This window comes from Bombina bombina, chromosome 2, assembly GCF_027579735.1.
Source record: "Bombina bombina isolate aBomBom1 chromosome 2, aBomBom1.pri, whole genome shotgun sequence".
Lineage (NCBI taxonomy): Eukaryota > Metazoa > Chordata > Amphibia > Anura > Bombinatoridae > Bombina > Bombina bombina.
The window spans coordinates 1,145,436,208-1,145,458,191 of record NC_069500.1 but is presented as its reverse complement, the minus strand read 5'-3'; the positions used below and the strand labels follow the sequence as shown (position 1 = coordinate 1,145,458,191).

Genomic DNA, 21,984 nt, shown 5'->3' with positions numbered 1-21,984 from the left:
CATTAGCAATCAGCGTTGACGAGTTAAGCTGCCTGCTTTTCTTCTCTCAAGTCCATGTCAGAAGAGATGCACCCTGCCACACTTGAAGGGTCGTGTTCCTGTTACACAGCGTTGATTCTGGTAAGATCGTTTCATTTATATATATATTTGATAATGCAAGAAGACAGGGTCACAGTGTGGCTCCTTTTATCTTTATATAATCTAGGGTAATACCCTTGGAAGGGGGCTGTTGAACAGGGGGAATATTATTATGCATAATATTGTTTATTGTGTTTTTCTACTGCATTTGTGTGAGATGAGGCTCTGTCAGTGTGGAACACCGTTCATTAGCGAGAGATTGAGGCGGGCTTTTTTGGCGCGTCCTCTCGCATGCAGGGGCGGTGCTGAATGGTACTCTGCATGTGACCTCTGCAACTTACTCTTTCTAGACCTGCATTCGAAGGAGACGAAAGATGTTTCTTGTAGTCCGGGTCATAGGAGGTGGTGAGTGCCCTGGCCATTGGGATATAAAGGTGCCATTTATTTTTTGATTAAGTCCGTAATAAAGGTGCAAGCTATGGAGGACTCTGATATGCTAGAGGATACTCCCTCTTTATCCAAACCCATTAACTATGTATATTGCGAGGAGTCGAACCGCCTACGCAACTCTGTTCCACATGTTTTGACAATATTGCTATTCCCAAAAAGAATAAGGTGTTTAGTACGACTGAGCCGTCCACCTCTGAGGGCTCCCTGCCCCGCGCGGTGCGTTTCCTGCAGTCATCTCCGATTACACAAGCAGTTCCCCAGGGCACTACTAATCCACCTGCGGGAGGGGCCCTTTGGCCTCCAGACTTTGCCGATCAAATACAGACAGCAGTTTCTGCGGCCATTAATGCGATGCCTCGCTCTACTAAGCGGAAGGTACGGCACTGCTATCCGTCTTAGGGGTCTTCGACTCCGTTGGATGCCTCTGACAGATTATCCGCTGAGGAGGACAGCTCCGACTTATTGGAGGATGTTGCTTCTGGTTCGGAATCGACTACGTCTAGGCCTCCGTTTGCGGAGGAGCCAAATATTAAATTTAAGATGGAGCATTTGCGCTTTCTGCTGAAAGAGGTGGTTGCTACGTTGGAGGTTTCGGGAACCAAAACTACCGGAGGAACCTTCGATCCCTAAACTGGATAGGGTTTATGAGGACAGGATAGTGCCCCAGGCCTACCCAGTTCCAGTCAAGATGGCTAACATTATTAGGAATGAATGGTAGAAACTTGGTTCGCGCTTTCCCCCCCTCTTCTTCTTTTAAAAAGCTTTTCCCTGTTCCAGATGCTCAGCTTGAACTGTGGGGAACCGTCCCTAAGGTGGATGGTACTATCTCCACGCTTGCTAAGAGAACGACTTATCCACTAGAGGATAGCTCCTCTTTCAAGGAACCCATGAATAAAATGATGGAGTCCATGTTGCGGAAGATGTTCCAACTCACGGGGTTCGTTTTTCAACCGGCGGCAGTGGTTGCTGGGGTGGCTGGTGCGGCTACCTACTGGTGTGATGCTCTATCAGCAATAGTTGAGGTGGAGACTCCTCTACTTCTAGAATGAATCAAGGCCTTAAGAGTGGCGCATTCGTTCATGTTTGATGCTAACATGCAGATTATTTGCCTGAATTCTAAGACATCAGGTTTTTCTGTTTTAGCCCGCAGTTCTCTGTGGCTAAAGTCGTGGTCTGCTAAGTCTTGTTTACTTTGTCTACTATTCAAGGGGAAGGTTTCATTTGTCCCGGGCCTGGATTCTATCATATCTACAATCACGGGTGGCAAGGGTGCCTTCTTGCCTCAGGAATAAGAAGGCTAAACCTAAGGGTTCTACCTTTCGTCCTTTTCGTGCGGACAAGTCTCAGCGCCAGCAGCCTGCTGCAAAGTCGGAGCAATCCAAGGGATCTTGGAAGCCAGCTAACTATTGGAACAAGTCCAAGCAGTATAAGAAGCCCGCTGAATCAAAATCGTCATGAAGGGGCAGGTCCCCGGTCCGTCCTCGATTCATGTAGGGGCAGACTATCTCTTTTTGCGGAGACCTAGAGAAGAGATGTTGTATACCCTTGAGTTCTGGAGGTCATATCCCAGGGTTACAGGATAGGTTTCAAGTCTTATCCGCCCAGAGGCAGAATCCTCCTGTCAAACATATCTTTAAGATCAGAAAAGAGAGACTCCTTCCTGGGGTGTGTGAGGGATCTCTCATTTCTCAGAGTAATCTCCCTCCGGCAGAAAGAGGCCTGGGGTATTATTCAAACCTTTACGTGGTCCCAAAGAAGGAGGGCACTTTTCGTCCAATTCTGGACCTATTTGTCAGTTCCGTCGTTCAAGATGGAGATGATCAGTTCGATTTTGCCCCTGGTTCAAGAGGGGCAATTCATGACGACTATAGACCTGAAGGACGCTTACCTTCACAATCCAATCCACAAGGATCACTTCTGGTTTCTAAGATTCGCCTGCCTGGACCAGCACTTCCAGTTTGGGGCCCTTCAGCATGGTCTGGCGACTGCCCTAAGAGTCTTCACAAAGGTTCTGGGAGCTTTACTCGCAGTAGCGTGAGCCAGAGGAATTGCAGTGGCACCTTATCTAGACGATATCCTGGTCCAGGCTCCGTCCTACAGTCTTGCGGAGGATCACTTGAGAGCTCTTCTCTTTCTCCTTCGGTCCCATGGGTGGAAGATAAACGAAGGAAAGAGTTCATTGGTCCCCAGCAACAGGGTGGAATTCCTGGGTACGATAATGGATTCTTCAGCCATGAAGATATTTTTGACAGATCAGAGATGTTGCAAGCTGGCTTCCAACTGCCTAGCTCTTTAGACATCCTCCAGGACATCTGTGACCAGGTGTATGCAGGTGATCGGGCTCATGGTATCCATCATAGATGTCATTCCATTCGTCAGGTTCCATCTCAGACCTCTTCAGCTGTGCATGTTGAGACAATAGAACGGCGATCATTCAGATTTATAGCAATAGATATCTCTAAACAGACCGTTGAGGGAGTCCCTATCTTGGTGGATCCGACCGGGGCAGTTGTCTCAGGTGACATCCTTTTTGAGACCATCCTGGGAGATTGTGACCATTGATGCAAGTCTATCAGGATGGGGAGCTGTTTTTATGGTGCCAGAAAGGCACAGGAGAGATGGACTCGAGAAGAGTTGAGTCTACCTATAAATATTTTGAAACTTTGAGCGATATTAAATGCTCTGAGGGCTTGACCCCTTCTGGGGTCGTCCCAGTTCATCAGATTCCAGTCAGACAACATTACCTTGGTGGCTTACATAAACCATCGGGGGGATGAGAAGCTCCCTAGCCATGAGGGAAGTATCTTGGATTCTGGAATGGGCGGAGACTCACAATTGTTTGCTCTCAGCGATCCATATTCCGGATGTGGACAACTGGGAAGTGTATTTTTTGAGCAGACAGACTTTTCATCCAGGGGAATGGTCCCTCCATCCCGAGATGTTTGCGGAAATCTGCAGCAGATGGTGGATGCCGGAGATAGATCTCATGGCGTCCAGACTCAATTGCAAGCTATCCTGATACGGGTCGCAATCCAGGGATCCCCAGGCGGAACTGATAGATGCCTCGGCGGTACCCTGGGACTTCAACCTAATTTACATATTTCCACCATTACCTCTTCTACCTCGGTTAGTGGCCCGCATCAAGCAGGAGCAAGCTTTGGCTATTCTAATTGCTCCGTCGTGGCAGTGGAGGATGAGGTTTGCAGATCTGTTGGCGATGTCGTCATCTCCACTAGATTCTCTGAGGCTGACTGCGTGGTGATTGAACGACTATTCTTAGCCAAGAGAGGATTTTTTTAAAAAGTAATTGACACACTCGTTCAGGCCAGGAAGCCGGTCACTCAACGCATCTACCACAAGGTGTGGAGGACCTACTTGTCCTGGTGTGAGGAACGAGGATATCCCTGGCATAAGGTCAGGTTATCCAGGATTTTGGCCTTTCTCCAGGACGGTCTGGATAAGGGTCTTGCCGCCAGTTCCCTAAGGGGACAGATCTCGGCTTTATCTGTACTGTTGCATAAGAAGCTTGTGTGAGCTTTTTACATTCAGTCCTTTGTTCAGACTCTGGTTAGAATCAGGCCTGTCTTCAGGAATCCGGCTCCTCCTTTGAGCTTAATCTTGGTTCTTAAGGTCTTGCAGAGGGCTCCGTTTGAGCCTATGCATGCACTTGACATTAAGGTTCTTTCATGGAAAGTCCTATTATTACTGGCTATTGCATCGGCGTGCATCGGAGTCTCTGAGTTGGCGGCCTTCCCATGTGAGCCTCCCTACTTAGTTTTTCATGCCGATAAGGATGTTCTCCCACTGGATTGGGATTCCTTCCCAAGGTGGTGTTGAGTCGTATCATCAATCAGGAAATAGTAGTTCCTTCTTTGTGTCCTAACCCTTCTTCGAAGGAGAGGTTACTTCATAATCTGGACATGGTTCGGACGTTGAAGTTTTATCTTCAGGTCCAGACAGACTTCGTCCTTATTTGTTGGGTATTCAGGGAAGCGCAGGGGACAAAGGGCCTCTGCCACTTCTCTATCTTTTTGGTTGAGGAGTATGATCCGTCTGGCATATGAGACAACGGGACACAAGCCTCCTCAGAGGATTACGGCTCACTTGACTAGAGCTGTGGCCTCTTCTTGGGCCTTTAAGAATGAGGCTTCTATGGAGCAAATTTGTAAGGCGGCCACTTGGTCTTCCTTGCATACTTTTGCTAAATTTTATAAATTTGACGTTTTTGCTTCAGCGGAAGCAGCTTTTGGGAGAAAGGTTCTGCAGGCTGTGGTGCCCTCTGTATAGTGTTCGCCTCCTTTTACCCTCCCGTTTTTTTTCATTCAATGTCCTCTAGAGCTTGGGTATTTGTTCCCACAAGTAATGAATGACGCAATGGACTCTCCTCCCATTAAGATGGAAAACATAAATTATGCTTACCTGATAATTTAATTTCTATCTGTGGGAGGAGAGTCTGCTGCACCCTCCCTTTTCTCCGGTGGGCGAACCTAAATTTATTATTAATCTTCTGCCACCATTTTTACCCTGATATTTATCCTACTGTTCCTTGTTCCCTTGGCAGAATGACTGGGGGAGAGAGGGGAGTGGGGGAGGTATTTAAGCCTTTGGCTGGGGTGTCTTTGCCTCCTCCTGGTGGCCAGGTTCTTAATTCCCACAAGTAATGAATGAAGCAGTGGACTCTCCTCCCACAGATGGAAATGAAATTATCAGGTAAGCATAATTTATGTTTTTAAAGAAAACTTTCCAATTTATTTCCATTATCAAAATGTGCACATCCTTTTTATATAGACATTTTCTCAGGCTCCAGTTGCTACTGAGCACGTGCAAAAGTGCACAGTATTTATGTATATGCATTTTGTGATGATGGCTGTCACATGATACAGGAGGAGGGAACATTGGATTTACTTTAATATTTGCCAGAAAATATTCTACTGCTCATTTCAAATTGCATTGTCTCTTATATTGTGTACTTGTCAATTATTCACTTCTGCTGTAATTCTGTGTAAGGTGCATGTTTGACACAATTGATGCAGTACTTAAGTCGGAGGCTTCCAAACTAGTGAGGTCAGACATTTGGACACAGAGTTTTTGAACGGAGTATTATTTGTCAGGGACCAAGTCAAGAAAATAATAGTAAATCCTGCAAAATATGTTATTACAACAGCTACAAATGAAGGCATTTATTAACTTCCTTGTCATACACATACAGTCGGAAAGATTACAGTTTAGTAAATATTGCATTATCACAGTAGACTAGACATGGGAGAAAATTTGTATTCTGCATTCAACTGCAAAACTAATGCTGAATATGGCCGCAGGCAGCTGTATTCATCTCTTTTCATATCCGAATATTTGTGTGTTGCACTTTCACATTGATATATCCTGCTCTAAAAAGAGCCGAATGCTGCTGCCTGCGCCATATTCGGCATTTTAGGTCAAATACACATTTTCTCCCATGCCTGCATTAGACTATATACTCGCTTTAGTGGTAAAGACACATATCTAGCGATAGCTTACTTCCTTAAAGAGACAGGAAATTCAAAATTAAACTTGCATGATTCAGATAGAACATGTAATTTTAAGACACTTTTATTAAATTTACTTCTATTTTCAAATGTGCTTTGTTCTCATGGTAACCCTTGTTGAAAAAGAATACACACATATCCTACACTGGTGGGAGCTAGCTGATGATTGGTGCCTATACATATTTGTCTCTTGTGATTGGCTAACTAGATGTGTTTAGCTGGCTGCCAGTAGCGCAATGCTGCATTTATCAGACACGTGTGTGTGTGTGTATGTATATGTATGTATATATATATATATATATATATATATATATATATATATATATATATATATATATATATATATATATATATATATATAATATATATAGACACCCCTTCTAATTATTTAGTTCAGGTGTTTCAGCCACACCCATTGCTAACAGGTGCATTAAATACAGCATTTAGCCGTACAAATCTACAGACAAACATTGGCAGTACAATGTGTCATACTGAAGAGCTCAGTGACTTTATACACTGTCATAGGATACCATCCTTGTCACAAGGCATTTTGTGACATTTTTGCCCTATTCGATCTGACCCATTCAATTGCAAATGATATTATTGTGAAGTGGAAGTGTCTAAGAGCAAGAATAGCCCTGCCATGAAGTGGTAGATCATACAAACACACAGAGCGGGTCTTTTCAGTGTTGAAGTGCATAGCGAGTAAAAATTGACTATTGTCTGTCACGTCACGTCACTCACTACAAGGTTCTGAACTTCTTCTGGCATCAAATAACTGTGCATCAGGAGCTTAATGAAATGGTAATCCATGGCCGAGCAGCTGTACACAAGCCTCACATCAACATGCGCAGTGCCAAGCATCACCTGGAGTGGTGCACTGGACTCTGGATCAGTGAAAACAAGTTCTCTGGAGTGATGATTCACGCTTCACTATATGGCAGTCTGATGGAAGAATCTGGGTGTGGTGGATGCCAGGAGAATTCTACATACCGGAATACATGGTTCCTACTGTTAAGTTTGGTTGAGAAGATCTAATGGCCTGGGATTGGTTTTCAGGGTTTCGGCTAGCCCCATAGTTCCAGTAAAGGGTCATCTTAATGCTACAGAATACAAAGATATTTTAGACAATTGGGTGCTTCCAACTTTGGGCAACAGTTTGTAGAAGACCCTTTCCTGCTCCAGCATGACTGCATCCCATGCTTTTGGCGTGGAGGAACTCAGGTGGCCTGCGCAGAACTCCTATTGAACACATTTGGTATGAATTGGAATGCTAATTGTGAGACAGACCTTCTGCTAGACTTCACAAATGCTCTTTTGTCTAAATGGGCACAAATTCCCACAAACACATTGCAAAATCTTATTGAAAGTTGTAGCCGCAAAGAAGAAGGGGGGGGTGGGGGGGCAACTCCATATTAAAGACCATGGTTTTGGGATGGGAAGTCCCAAAAGCTCATATAGGTTATTTTTCCATATATATACGTGTGTGTGTGTGTACTGTAGTTAATGTGGACCTGTGAATTTAAAATATTTTTTGCACATCTCCCAGTTGTCCTTGCTGTCAAAGTCCTGTGGTGAAACTGTAAGGGAATTCATGAGCCAAGGCTCCATACACACAACAGAAACACATTGCACCCTCTCTACACAAATACAAACACATTATACTTAAGCACACACACAGAGCTTAAGATATTTTAACAGGTTTTCCGATCATTTCAATATGTGGTCACCTGTGTAAATATTGTTTGATTTTTCTAAAGAGCTTAATATATACATCATCTTGTTTTCAAACTATTATTAGTCAAATAGCTGTTAATAACAAAAGCATACAACTTGAAAAATGGAGGGGGTGGCTTATAAATACATAAACAAACAAATAAAAATTGTGCCAGGCTGTAGGTATCCATTCCTGGCTTGAATGGAAACTGCATTTTAAATAGAGAAGAAGCAATTATAAGCCAGTATTATATTTTTGCAGTCTGAGTCTCACATATAGTCGTTAAAAGGTTCTCATCGTGTAGTGAATGTAAAGAAATTCTAAATAACAGGGTGGGTTTTACTTAAAATATTTGGGGAAAGCTTTATGGCCAATTTTAAGAAGCTATTATCTGTATTATCTTAAATGATTAATTCAGTCATGTTTTGTTTCTTTTCATTTCTGTTAGGTCCATATCAGTACGACAGGGCTCATTGTGACCCCGCCCCCTAGCAGCCCTGTTATAAGTGGGCCTTCATTTACATTCCCACCGGAAGTCACCTACCAAGCTGTTTTGGGAGTAAGTAGCAGGTCTCACTCCTCTCCACTCTTTAAAGCTGCCTTTCTCTTACACCATATAAGGCAGAAACACACAAATTCCACTCCTTTTTTCCTGGTTATGAGTTCTGCTTAAAAATCAAAATGTGCCCAAAATTAGTTTTCTGGTGATCGGATTTCTGTGCAATGTGAATATCCTTTGCATGTCTTTACTCAGTATCCTCTGCTAGTGTGAAGACTCTGTATGCTTAGGATTATTATGGGAAATATGTTTCCTAAATTGACTGCCAATATGCTGCACACTATTAGTTTAATCTGACCTATTTCAAAACTGCTTAAAGCAAACTGCAGGTTCTTCTAACCCTAATAACACAAATGCCATTAATATAGTAGCTTGTTGGGAAAAACTTTAACCATTCATGCTTTTATTACAGAAAATTCAACATAACTAATCAATATAAATCATAAAAAGTACAGTAGTTCTATCCATCTAAAAATAAAATTGTGGAATTAAGTATGCAGCAAAGCCATATTAAGGAGAATTTCAGATACAGAGTTTCCTTAAGGGAAACATGTTATAAATGGAAAGCAGCCACAACTGGATGTAGCATAACATCAGATTCCTACTATCAATGAACTAATTTCAAGTGTGTTTACCTAGAGATTACACAACATTTAATGTGTTTAGTTGTTTTTTTGTCATATTGCTTCTAAAGCAATGGTTTTAAATCCTACCCCTTTAAAATACATATGCATATTCAGGGGTAATGCATGATGCTCTGAGTTAAAAATATTACAAATATTTGGAATGTTAAATTAAGTAAACACTATTGAAAACCATGCATAACAGAATAAAGAACATATTACATGTAAATGTTACACATGCCTCTTGTTACACAACATGTATTTATTTTTTTATCAGGAGACATGTTATGACTTGTTGATAGTGAGTGTAATATACGGCAATATTACTGTATGTGTGCTTTTGTCAGCAAGTCAAATGAAAGAGTTCACTATGGAGTATTATGATCACTTATTTGTAGAACGGATTCCGCAGCACTATAAACATGGGTCTAATATGCTAGGTGACAATTATGGGATACAAAGGGATAGAGAGCCCTGCCAAGAGTTGGACTGTTGTAAATCAACTTTCATGACGGTGATATACAAAGCAGCTGGGCTAATAGACTTACATGGGAGTTAAAGGGGGTGACAAAAGGAGGAGGAGAGGATCTGAGATAAGAAGTCTTAGTGTATATTGTATGCATCACTGAACAGTAGCGTCTTTAAGGAGCGCTTGAAAGTTTTAAAACTAGGGGAGAGTCTTATGGAGAGAGGCAGAGAGTTACACAAGATAGGGGCCAATCTGGTGAAGTCTTGTAGACAGGATTTTGAGGAGGTTACAAGAGAGAAGGTCATGAGCAGAGCAAAGGGGGCAGGAGGGAGAGTATCAGGAGACAAAGTCAGAGATATAGGGGGAACAGTGTTATTGAGAGCCTTGAATGTCAGAGTCAGGATTTTGGCCTTTTCATTCTGGAGGTTAGAGGAAGCCAGTGAAGGGATTGGCAGAGAGGTGCAGCAGATGAAGTGCGACCTATAAGGAAGATCAGTCTGGCAGAAGCATTTATTATGGATTGTAGGGGAGATATACGGCAGCTAGAGAAGCTGGAAAGGATGGAGTTGCAATAGTCAAGATGGAAAATGACAATAGAGTGGATTAAAGTCTTGTGTCTTGTGTGAGGAAGTGGCGAATTTTGGAGATATATTTTTAAGGTGGATGTGTGGCAGGAATTGGGCAACAACTGGAAATGGGAGTGAAAGAGACATCTGAGTCAAGTGTGACCCCAAGACTTTGGGCACATGGGGTTGGGGTAATAATGTTCTTATCAACAGTTATAGAAAGTTGTGATATAGAGATTTTGGAAGAGGTGGGGAAAAAAGGAGCTCAGTTTTGGAGAGATTTAGCTTATCCAGGATGAAATATTAGAAAGACAGTTAGTAACACGAGTTAATAAGGAAGGGGATAGGTCTTGTGTAGAGAGGTAGATTTGGGTATAGATTTCGTCTGTATATAAATGATATTGGTACCCCAACAGTAAGTGGTAAAGGGTCTGAGGATGTGCCGGAGAAGGCTACATTAAAGGTCTGGTTAGACAATGTAGGAGGAGAACCACAAAAGGACTGTGTCACAGATGCCGAAGAATTGGAGGGTTTGGAGCAATAGAGGGTGGTCAACAGACCGAGAAGGATTTAACAGAGAAAAGTGGCCTTTTTATTTTGCTGTAATTAGGTCATTAGTAACCTTAAAGATTGCTGTTTCTGTGGAGTGTTGGGGGGGCCAAATACAGATTTCAATGGATCAAGAAAATATGTGAGCAAATATGATAAACATGTATATACAAGCCTTTACAGAAGTTTTGAGGTGTGGGGGGAGTAGGGAAATAGGGCAGTAGTTGGATGGGGATGATGGATTGAGAGAAGATTTCTTCTGTTATGTGTGATCAGTCCACGGGTCATCATTACTTCTGGGATATAACTCCTCCCCAACAGGAAATGCAAGAGGATTCACCCAGCAGAGCTGCATATAGCTCCTCCCCTCTACGTCAGTCCCAGTCATTCTCTTGCACCCAACGACTAGATAGGATGTGTGAGAGGACTAACAGGAATATCAATCAAGAGATTGTTGTTCCATCCTTGTGTCCAAATCCTTCTTCAAAGAAGGAACGTCTTCTACACAATCTGGATGTAGTTCGTGCCCTCAAGTTCTACTTGCAGGCAACTAAAGATTTTCGCCAAACTTCTTCCCTGTTTGTCGTTTATTCTGGACAGAGGAGAGGTCAAAAAGCTTCTGCTACCTCTCTCTCTTTTTGGCTTCGTAGCATAATACGTTTAGCCTATGAGACTGCTGGACAGCAGCCTCCTGAAAGAATTACAGCTCACTCCACTAGAGCTGTGGCTTCCACTTGGGCCTTTAAAAATGAGGCCTCTGTTGAACAGATTTGCAAGGCTGCAACTTGGTCTTCGCTTCATACTTTTTCCAAATTTTACAAATTTGACACTTTTGCTTCTTCGGAGGCTATTTTTGGGAGAAAGGTTCTTCAGGCAGTGGTTCCTTCTGTATAATGAGCCTGCCTATCCCTCCCGTCATCCGTGTACTTTTGCTTTGGTATTGGTATCCCAGAAGTAATGATGACCCGTGGACTGATCACACATAACAGAAGAAAACATAATTTATGCTTACCTGATAAATTCCTTTCTTCTGTTGTGTGATCAGTCCACGGCCCGCCCTTTTTTAAGGCAGCTAAATATCTTTTAAATTATACTCCAGTCACCACTTCACCCTTGGTTACTCCTTTCTCGTTGATTCTTGGTCGAATGACTGGGACTGACGTAGAGGGGAGGAGCTATATGCAGCTCTGCTGGGTGAATCCTCTTGCATTTCCTGTTGGGGAGGAGTTATATCCCAGAAGTAATGATGACCCGTGGACTGATCACACAACAGAAGAAAGGAATTTATCAGGTAAGCATAAATTATGTTTTTTTTGAGGATAGGTGTGACAAGTGCATTTTTAAGGGATGGGAGAAATATACCTGTGCTGAGGGAGAGATTAAAAATATGTGTGAGGGGGGGCGGAGCCAACTATACAAGAGACCGGTCGCACATCACAGGAGCTCCGGCTCTCACTTCATAAGACAGGGATAAATACATGTTCTGAGAAATACTTTCTTTGCCTTATTGGTTATCTGTGCATGCTTTATACATAAGCCACTCAGCTGAAGGTTTGAACAGCTAAACATTGCATTTAGGCTCCCTTTACACCTACCACGCGGCCTTGCGGATACAGACTACAGGAATGGCAGCTATAGAAGATTGGGAGGCAATCGCTTCTGACTGTATAGAGGCCTCCTTCCGGTTCTTAGAAGCGCTTCTGACAAGGATCTACGCAGAGCAAACCCACAATGGTATGTCTCCTAGCCTAATCATACAGCCATATGGAACCCATCAGGAGGGAGAGCACTCACTAGGTATAACCGTTAACAAGTTAGACGCCGAGGCAGAAGTCACACAGCAGGGCGTGGAGCCAACTCAGAAGAGCCCAGTGCAAAGATGGAGATCAATAGCCCGGCAGAAACTATACTTACATCTTGCTCCCGTAAGATCCTATTGCCGCGATCTTGGTGGCGGCCAGGGAGTGGATGCGGAACCTGAGCCGCCAACGGACATGCAGGTAATCTTTTCAAATACCCAGGGAGAAACACTGGGTGAGCCCAAGCGCATCGGCAGTAGCGGGGAACTCCACTACCCATTTACACCGCTGGACTTGACTTTTGTGCCTCTCAGGGCAAACGAAAGTATTAGCGGAGGGCTGATTGACAATTCAAACCCGGCCATTAACGGGCTTGTAAGAGCGGGAATGGGCTAAATAGGATAATCCCAACAAGGTCGTCTTTTTGGCTAATTTCCTTCTTAGTGATCTTATGAGACTTACATATCTGGACACGGACATGTTATCTTCTAGAATGTCTATGTACTGTACACACCATTGTGTTCTGCTGTTACGTTAAACTTTTTTATAATACTTGAGTTGGCGTGGGCTAATTGCCAACATGTACATGGCTTATTGAGGTGTGCAGGAGACCTCCCATAACGCCCTACGTTCTGGTTTTAAATATATCTACACCTCAGACTTATTTTGCCTGGTATATTATCGCATTGCCCCCAGAACAGCTGTAAGCCACTAAATTGTTAGATTAAGCAAGTACTGCTCATTCATGTTTTCAGTTAACATACGTATTTTAGCATCAGTATAATTCTAACTCACTCCCTCAGCTATACTTGCCTTAAATCATTATGTCCCTCAGGGTGTGCTCAAGTGTATGTTAACTTTCTGTGTCTAATACTGCAGGGCATAGGGCCCATGCCCTGTGGTAGACTTATTCTCCATTTGTCCACCCATGTTATCACGGTTTAGACTGTCAGGGATTGTCTCGCTTACATGTCTCTTTTATGAAAATCCTACATCTGTGTTATGGTACTTGAATTGATACTAATCCCTTGGGTAAGCTATTACTGTGATAGCCAAATTTATAGGAGTTTGCATGCACCCTAGTATTTATAATGCCTGGTACACTTATAGGAAACAAGCTTTTACCTCTACATGATGTGCATCTTGTCCACGCTATCTGACTTGTTTTGTATAATACCATTCTTCCCCCTTCATATACATATATATATATATATATATATATATATAAAGTCACTGTAGCACAGTATTTCTGCTCAGAGTGTCATCCCATGACTCTCCTTCAGTATATTGTTTCTGGTAATTATATATCCATTCTTGTTTTATTTTTATTCATTTTTGTCTCTCAACATGACACCAATTATCAAGGCACACTAGCCATGTAATGTCTATCCTAATAATTTGGTTTGCTATATTGGATGTATTGAATGTAGAAATACCTGTATTTTACTCATACTACTAAAACTACACTGAACATTGGACACCATTATGTATATGCAAATGTTTTTCCACACAGTTTTGCCTGCTTTAAGCAAGAGACATTTTATTTAGTGTTTATTTAGTGTTTATGTATATGTTCAGTTTCTTTAATGTTCAAGCTACTCTATTTAATGCTAGTTACAGTATTAGCATTATGCAGACCTTAACAGGGCTCTGGCAGTTCTATACCTGCTGTCTATCATAAACCAAGAGTGTGTAAATTTTCAGCTTTGATGGTGCCCAAGCACATTTCTTAATCTGCCCGCTTCATAGTTTTAAGTATAGCTATCTCACTATCAGTATATATAATGTATCATATTTCTTTATATTGTATTTGCATAGCTTATTGTTGTGTGATTAATCTCTCCCTGTTCATGTTTTATATAGCGAAGATAGTTCTAAGTGCATTTTATTTTGTTCTAATGCTCCTAAACGGTGAGATAATTCTGAAAATTTGAAAAGCACCACCTCCTCCCCCCCCCCCCCCCATAATAATGTATCCCCTAATTTAGGGGAACTAACAATGCGGTTTATCTCGTCTATACCGCACCTGAATCACAGCTCTTAATTGCTCCCTAAGTACCTAACCCTTCATATCATAATAGGAATGCGTTTATTTGATCTGTCTAGATCAGCAGGACTGATCGTTAATGTGTGTCACCTACGCATGCTATTTTAACACAGCTGTAAGCTAATTTTATGGAGGCGTTCCAATGTTTCAACAAAAACCCATTTGCCAGTAAGGGAGCTTGACATTATGTTATCCTAGGGAAAAAAAAAAAAAAATGAGGTTTTTCAATAGGGGTCCACGTGTGGCCCTCTCCAATTTATGTTCACCTACTCTTTGTTCTATTTGTAACAACCCCATATAGCTTGAAAGTGACTGCTTGGTTCATGTAGTAGGTCTTCAGCTACCATGGTGCTCACTGTATAATATGAGAAAGCAATTGTCTCTCAATTATTTGGTTTACCTATTTGTCATATGTTTGCAGCTTACTTTGTAATACTCTTCTGATTTCTTTTTTTATTGTATATTGGCAATTACCAAATGTTTATTTTGACAAAAAAAACCTCAATAAAAATTATTAAAAAAAAAAAAAAATATGTGTGAGGATTGGAGTAAAAGTAGGAGAGAGGGCAAAAGTTGTAAGGGGATGGGATCAAGGGGACAGGTAGTGAAGTAAGAGGACTATATAATGGCAGAAACCTCTTCCTCAGTAGCAGGGGCAAAATCTGTGGCTTTGTGGGTTTTTGACATCGGCTAATGCAGTGCTTTCCAAACTGTGTGTCGGGACACATTAGTGTGTCGGCAGCAGTGTGTAGGTGTGTCCCTGCTTCAGCACACTTTTTTTTAAATCTAATTTTTAAATTTTTTGGGGGGGGGTTTCTGACTTTCCGCCTTCTTGCTACGCATATCACATGGTTGACACGTGATTGATACCTAGAGAGTCACAGTTCATCTTAACCTATTGCTGCAGCTCTGTGGGAACTGAAGCTATCCCAATTGGAGGCTTTGGCAGCACATTGGCTCCTGACTGGATGTGTAGTCTCCTTAATTGGCTTGTGACTGCATGTGTAGTCAGTAAGTGCGACGGCAGTGTGTTTGCTGTGCGGGCAGTAGTCAATCGGACTCACCGAGAGTGGCAGCTTAAACGCTGAGCTGAAGTCAGAAGTCAGTGAGGGTTTTTTTGCAGCTAGCTCCCAGTAGTGCGTTGCTGCTCCTGCTCTTGATATATGGATAGGAAGTGGAAGCTTAAAAATGTTTGCTGATGAAATCCGAGTGTCTTTATCTAATATTCCACCAAATATTCAGAAATTGTGTTCATCCCATCAACCTCATACATCCCATTAAAATAATAAGTAGCTATTGGTGGTATTAATTCTTGCACATACATACTGTTACTTGTAAATACATTTAGTAATTATACAATTTATGTATGTGTCCGTATTTCTTAAAACAAGTTAGTTTAACCTCCTTTTTGCTAGTACAACTGATTTACTGTGTCACGAAATGATGTAGGGCTAAAAAGTGTGTCACCAACATGAAAATTTTGGTAAGCTCTGGGCTAATGGTTGTGGGAGTTGGAGACTGGTAGTATGGTGAGAGATGATTTAATTTCTGATGGAATCATTTTTTTTGGTGAAGTAGTGTAAAATAAATCTGCCAAATAGTTTTCTCTTGTTAAGTGTATTCAGTCCACGGGTCATCCATTACTTATGGGATATATTCCCTTCCCAACAGGAAGTTGCAAGAGGATCACCCAAGCAGAGCTGCTCTATAGCTCCTCCCCTCACATGTCATATCCAGTCATTCTCTTGCAACTCAACTAGATAGGACGTTGTGAGAGGTCTGTGGTGTTTTTTATACTTAGTTTATTTCTTCAATCAAAAGTTTGTTATTTTAAATGGCACCGGAGTGTGCTGTTTGTTCTCAGGCAGTATTTGGAAGAAGAATCTGCCTGCGTTTTCTATGATCTTAGCAGAAGTAACTAAGATCCACTGGCTGTTCTCGCACATTCTGAGCAGTGGGGTAACTTTCAGAAAGGGAATAGCGTGTGGGGAATCCTGCAAACAAGGTATGTGCAGTAAATTATTTTTCTAAGGAATGGAATTGACTAAGAAAATACTGCTGATACTGATGCAATGTAAGTACAGCCTTAAATGCAGTAGCGACTGGTATCAGGCTGATGAATGTATGTACAATAAGTAATTTTCTAAGGAATGGAATTTGACTAAGAAAATACTGTTAATACTGAAGTAATGTATGAGCCTTAACTGCAGTAGAAGCGACTGGTAGCAGGCTTATTAATAACACTACCTAACTTTTAAAGTGCATGTTTAAAACGTTTACTGGCATGTTATTCGTTTTTTGTGAGGTACTTTGGTGATAAATCTTTTGGGGCATGATTTTCCACATGGCTGTCGTTTATTTCTACATAGAAACGGCTAACTGAGGTTTCCCACTGTTGTAATATGAGTGGGAGGGGCCTATTTTAGCGCTTTTTTGCGCAGTAAAAATTCAGTTACAGTCTTCCTGCTTCTTCCTCCTTGATCCAGGACGTCTCTAGAGAGCTCAGGGGTCTTCAAAATTCATTTTGAGGGAGGTAATCAGTCACAGCAGACCTGTGACAGTGTGTTTGACTGTGATAAAAACGTTAATTGTTAAATTGATTATCAGTTTTGGGGTATTAAGGGGTTAATCATCCATTTGCTAGTGGGTGCAATGCTTTGCTAACTTAATACATTTACTGTGAAAATTTGGTTGCTATAACTGATTTGGTTCATTGTTATTTCAACTGTGACGATTTTTTGTGCTTCTTAAAGGCGCAGTAGCGTTTTTTTATATTGCTTGTAAACTTATGTGAAAGGATTTTCCAAGCTTGCTAGTCTCATTGCTAGTCTGTTTAAACATGTCTGACACAGATGAATCTGTTTGTTCACTATGTTTGAAGGCCAATGTGGAGCCCCACAGAAATATGTGTACTAAATGTATTGATGTCACTTTAAATAAAAGTCAATTTATATCTGTAAAGAAATTATCACCAGACAACGAGGGGGAAGTTATGCTGACTAACTCTCTTCACGTGTCAGTACCTTCGCCTCCCGCTCAGGAGGCGCATGATATTGTGGCGCCAAGTACATCAGAGAGGCCCATACAAATCACTTTGCAAGACATGGCTGCTGTTATGACAGAGGTATTATCTAAATTGCCTGAATTAAGAGGCAAGTGCGATAGCTCTGGGTTAAGGACAGAGCGCGCTGATGATGTGAGAGCCATGTCTGATACTGCGTCACAATTTGCAGAACATGAGGACGGAGAGCTTCATTCTGTGGGTGACGTTTTTCCTATACCTAAAAGGCTTACAGAAATTATTAGCAAGGAGTGGGATAGACCCGGTGTGCCCTTTTCCCCTCCTCCGATATTTAGAAAAATGTTTCCAATAGACGCCACCACACGAGACTTATGGCAGACGGTCCCTAAGGTGGAGGGAGCAGTTTCTACTTTAGCTAAACGTACCACTATCCCGGTGGAGGATAGTTGTGCTTTTTCGGATCCAATGGATAAAAAATTAGAAGGTTACCTTAAGAAAATGTTTGTTCAACAAGGTTTTATCTTACAGCCCCTTGCATGCATTGCACCTGTCACTGCTGCTGCGGCATTCTGGTTTGAGTCTCTGGAAGAGGCCATTCGCACAGCTCCATTGGATGAGATTATGGCCAAGCTTAAAGCACTTAAGCTAGCTAATGCATTTGTTTCTGATGCCGTTGTACATTTAACCAAACTAACGGCTAAGAACTTCAGATTCGCCATCCAGGCGCGCAGAGCGCTATGGCTTAAATCCTGGTCAGCTGACGTGACTTCTAAATCTAAATTGCTTAATATTCCTTTCAAAGGGCAGACCTTATTCGGGCCCGGCTTGAAAGAAATTATTGCTGACATTACTGGAGGTAAGGGTCATACTCTTCCTCAGGACAGGGCCAAATCAAAGGCCAAACAGTCTAATTTTCGTGCCTTTCGTAACTTCAAGGCAGGAGCAGCATCAACTTCCTCCGCTCCAAAACAGGAAGGACCTGTTGCTCGTTACAGACAGGGCTGGAAAGCTAACCAGCCCTGGAACAAGGGCAAGCAGGCCAGAAAGCCTACTTCTGCCCCTAAGACAGCATGAAGAGAGGGCCCCCGATCCGGAAACGGATCTAGTGGGGGGCAAACTATCTCTCTTCGCCTAGGCTTGGGCAAGAGATGTCCAGGATCCCTGGGCGTTGGAGATCATATCTCAGGGATATCTTCTGGACTTCAAAGCTTCTCCTCCACAAGGGAGATTTCATCTTTCAAGGTTATCAGCAAACCAAATAAAGAAAGAGGCATTTCTATGCTGTGTGCAAGACCTCTTAGTAATGGGGGTGATCCACCCAGTTCCGCGGACGGAACAAGGGCAAGGGTTTTACTCAAATCTGTTTGTGGTTCCCAAGAAAGAGGGAACCTTCAGACCAATCTTGGACCTAAAAATCTTAAACAAATTCCTAAGAGTTCCATCATTCAAAATGGAAACTATTCGAACCATCCTACCCATGATCCAAGAGGGTCAATACATGACCACAGTAGACTTAAAGGATGCCTACCTTCATATACCGATTCACAAAGATCATTATCGGTACCTAAGATTTGCCTTTCTAAACAGGCATTACCAGTTTGTAGCTCTTCCCTTTGGGTTAGCTACGGCCCCGAGAATTTTTACAAAGGTTCTGGGCTCACTCCTAGCGGTGCTAAGACCGCGAGGCATAGCGGTGGCTCCGTACCTAGACGACATTCTGATACAGGCGTCAAGTTTTCAAATTGCCAAGTCTCATACAGAGATAGTTCTGGCATTTCTGAGGTTGCATGGGTGGAAGGTGAACGTGGAAAAGAGTTCTCTATCACCACTCACAAGAGTCTCCTTCCTAGGGACTCTGATAGATTCTGTAGAAATGAAAATTTACCTGACGGAGGCCAGGTTATCAAAACTTTTAAATGCTTGCCGTGTCCTTCATTCCATTCCACGCCCGTCAGTAGCTCAGTGCATGGAAGTAATCGGCTTAATGGAAGCGGCAATGGACATAGTACCATTTGGGCACCTGCATCTCAGACCTCTGCAATTATGCATGCTAAGTCAGTGGAATGGGGATTACTCAGATTTGTCCCCTCTACTAAATCTGGATCAAGAGACCAGAGATTCTCTTCTCTGGTGGCTTTCTCGGGTCCATCTGTCCAAGGGGATGACCTTTCGCAGGCCAGATTGGACAATTGTAACAACAGATGCCAGCCTTCTAGGTTGGGGCGCAGTCTGGAACTCCCTGAAGGCTCAGGGATTATGGACTCAGGAGGAGAAACTCCTCCCAATAAATATTCTGGAGTTGAGAGCAATATTCAATGCTCTTCTAGCTCTAGCTTCTAGTCGGACAACATCACGACTGTGGCTTACATCAACCATCAAGGGGGAACCAGGAGTTCCCTAGCGATGTTGGAAGTCTCAAAGATAATTCGCTGGGCAGAGTCTCACTCTTGCCACCTGTCAGCGATCTACATCCCAGGCGTGGAGAACTGGGATGCGGATTTTCTAAGTCGCCAGACTTTTCATCCGGGGGAGTGGGAACTTCATCCGGAGGTCTTCGCTCAACTGATTCATCGTTGGGGCAAACCAGATCTGGATCTCATGGCGTCTCGCCAGAACGCCAAGCTTCCCTGTTACGGATCCAGGTCCAGGGACCCGGGAGCGGCGCTGATAGATGCTCTGACAGCCCCTTGGGTCTTCAACATGGCTTATGTGTTTCCTCCATTTCCGATGCTACCTCGACTGATTGCCAAGATCAAACAGGAGAGAGCATTGGTGATTCTGATAGTGCCTGCGTGGCCACGCAGGACCTGGTATGCAGACCTAGTGGACATGTCGTCCTGTCCACCATGGTCTCTACCTCTGAGGCAGGACCTTCTAATACAAGGTCCTTTCAAACATCCAAATCTAATTTCTCTGATTCTGACTGCATGGAGATTGAACGCTTGATCCTATCAAAGCGTGGTTTCTTGGAGTCAGTTATTGATACCTTAATACAGGCACGGAAGCCTGTTACCAGAAAAATTTACCATAAGATATGGCGTAAATATTTATATTGGTGCGAATCCAAGGGTTACTCATGGAGTAGGGTTAGGATTCCTAGGATATTGTCCTTTCTACAAGAGGGTTTAGAAAAGAGCTTATCTGCTAGTTCGTTAAAGGGACAGATTTCTGCTCTGTCTATTCTCTTACACAAACGTCTGGCAGAAGTTCCAGATGTCCAGGCTTTTTGTCAGGCTTTGGCTAGGATTAAGCCTGTGTTTAAGACTGTTGCTCCTCCGTGGAGCTTAAACTTGGTTCTTAAAGTTCTTCAAGGGGTTCTGTTTGAACCCCTTCATTCCATTGATATTAAGCTTTTATCTTGGAAAGTTCTGTTTTTGATGGCTATTTCCTCGGCTCGAAGAGTCTCTGAGTTATCGGCCTTACATTGTGATTCTCCTTATCTGATTTTCCATTCAGACAAGGTAGTTCTGCGTACTAAACCTGGGTTTTTACCTAAGGTAGTTTCTAACAGGAATATCAATCAGGAGATTGTTGTTCCATCATTATGTCCTAATCCTTCTTCAAAGAAGGAACGACTTTTGCATATTCTGGACGTAGTCCGTGCCCTGAAGTTCTATTTACAGGCAACTAAAGATTTTCGTCAAACTTCTTCCCTGTTTGTTGTGTACTCTGGTCAGAGGAGAGGTCAAAAAGCTTCGGCAACCTCTCTCTCCTTTTGGCTTCGTAGCATAATACGTTTAGCCTATGAGACTGCTGGACAGCAGCCCCCTGAAAGAATTACAGCTCATTCCACTAGAGCTGTGGCTTCCACCTGGGCCTTTAAGAATGAGGCCTCTGTTGAACAGATTTGCAAGGCTGCAACTTGGTCTTCGCTTCACACTTTTTCAAAATTTTACAAATTTGACACTTTTGCTTCTTCGGAGGCTATTTTTGGGAGAAAGGTTCTTCAGGCAGTGGTTCCTTCCGTTTAAGTTCCTGCCTTGTCCCTCCCATCATCCGTGTACTTTGGCTTTGGTATTGGTATCCCATAAGTAATGGATGACCCGTGGACTGAATACACTTAACAAGAGAAAACATAATTTATGCTTACCTGATAAATTTATTTCTCTTGTAGTGTATTCAGTCCACGGCCCGTCCTGTCTTTTTAAGGCAGATCTAAATTTTAATTAAAACTCCAGTCACCACTGCACCCTATGGTTTCTCCTTTCTTGTCTTGTTTCGGTCGAATGACTGGATATGACATGTGAGGGGAGGAGCTATATAGCAGCTCTGCTTGGGTGATCCTCTTGCAACTTCCTGTTCGGAAGGGAATATATCCCATAAGTAATGGATGACCCGTGGACTGAATACACTACAAGAGAAATAAATTTATCAGGTAAGCATAAATTATGTTTTTTACATGGGCATGACTTTAATATATTGATTACACAATATTGCATATAAAATAGTATATGAGCTGAAATTTATGAATGCAATAAAAAAGTTATTTCTCTCACATTAAAAGCAATGTAGTTAAATATAGTCTTGTGAATACTGTGGTTGGCAGCATGGGCAACTGGAGGACGGCACAATAGTGCAAA

The 21,984-nt window shown here is 42.5% G+C and overlaps 1 protein-coding gene across 3 annotated transcripts in view; it reads left to right on the top strand.

The window, feature by feature from the left end:
* Positions 1–21,984, top strand: part of SH3RF1 (SH3 domain containing ring finger 1) — a 379,385-nt gene that overhangs the window by 257,933 nt on the left and 99,468 nt on the right. For 2 of the 3 annotated variants that reach the window (XM_053703816.1, XM_053703815.1), the window contains exon 6: positions 8,219–8,329. The exons of the other annotated variant lie outside the window; for it this stretch is intronic. In XM_053703816.1, the coding sequence (XP_053559791.1) occupies positions 8,219–8,329 (111 nt within the window). The remainder of the gene's footprint in view (positions 1–8,218; positions 8,330–21,984) is intronic. 3 annotated transcript variants of the gene reach the window in all.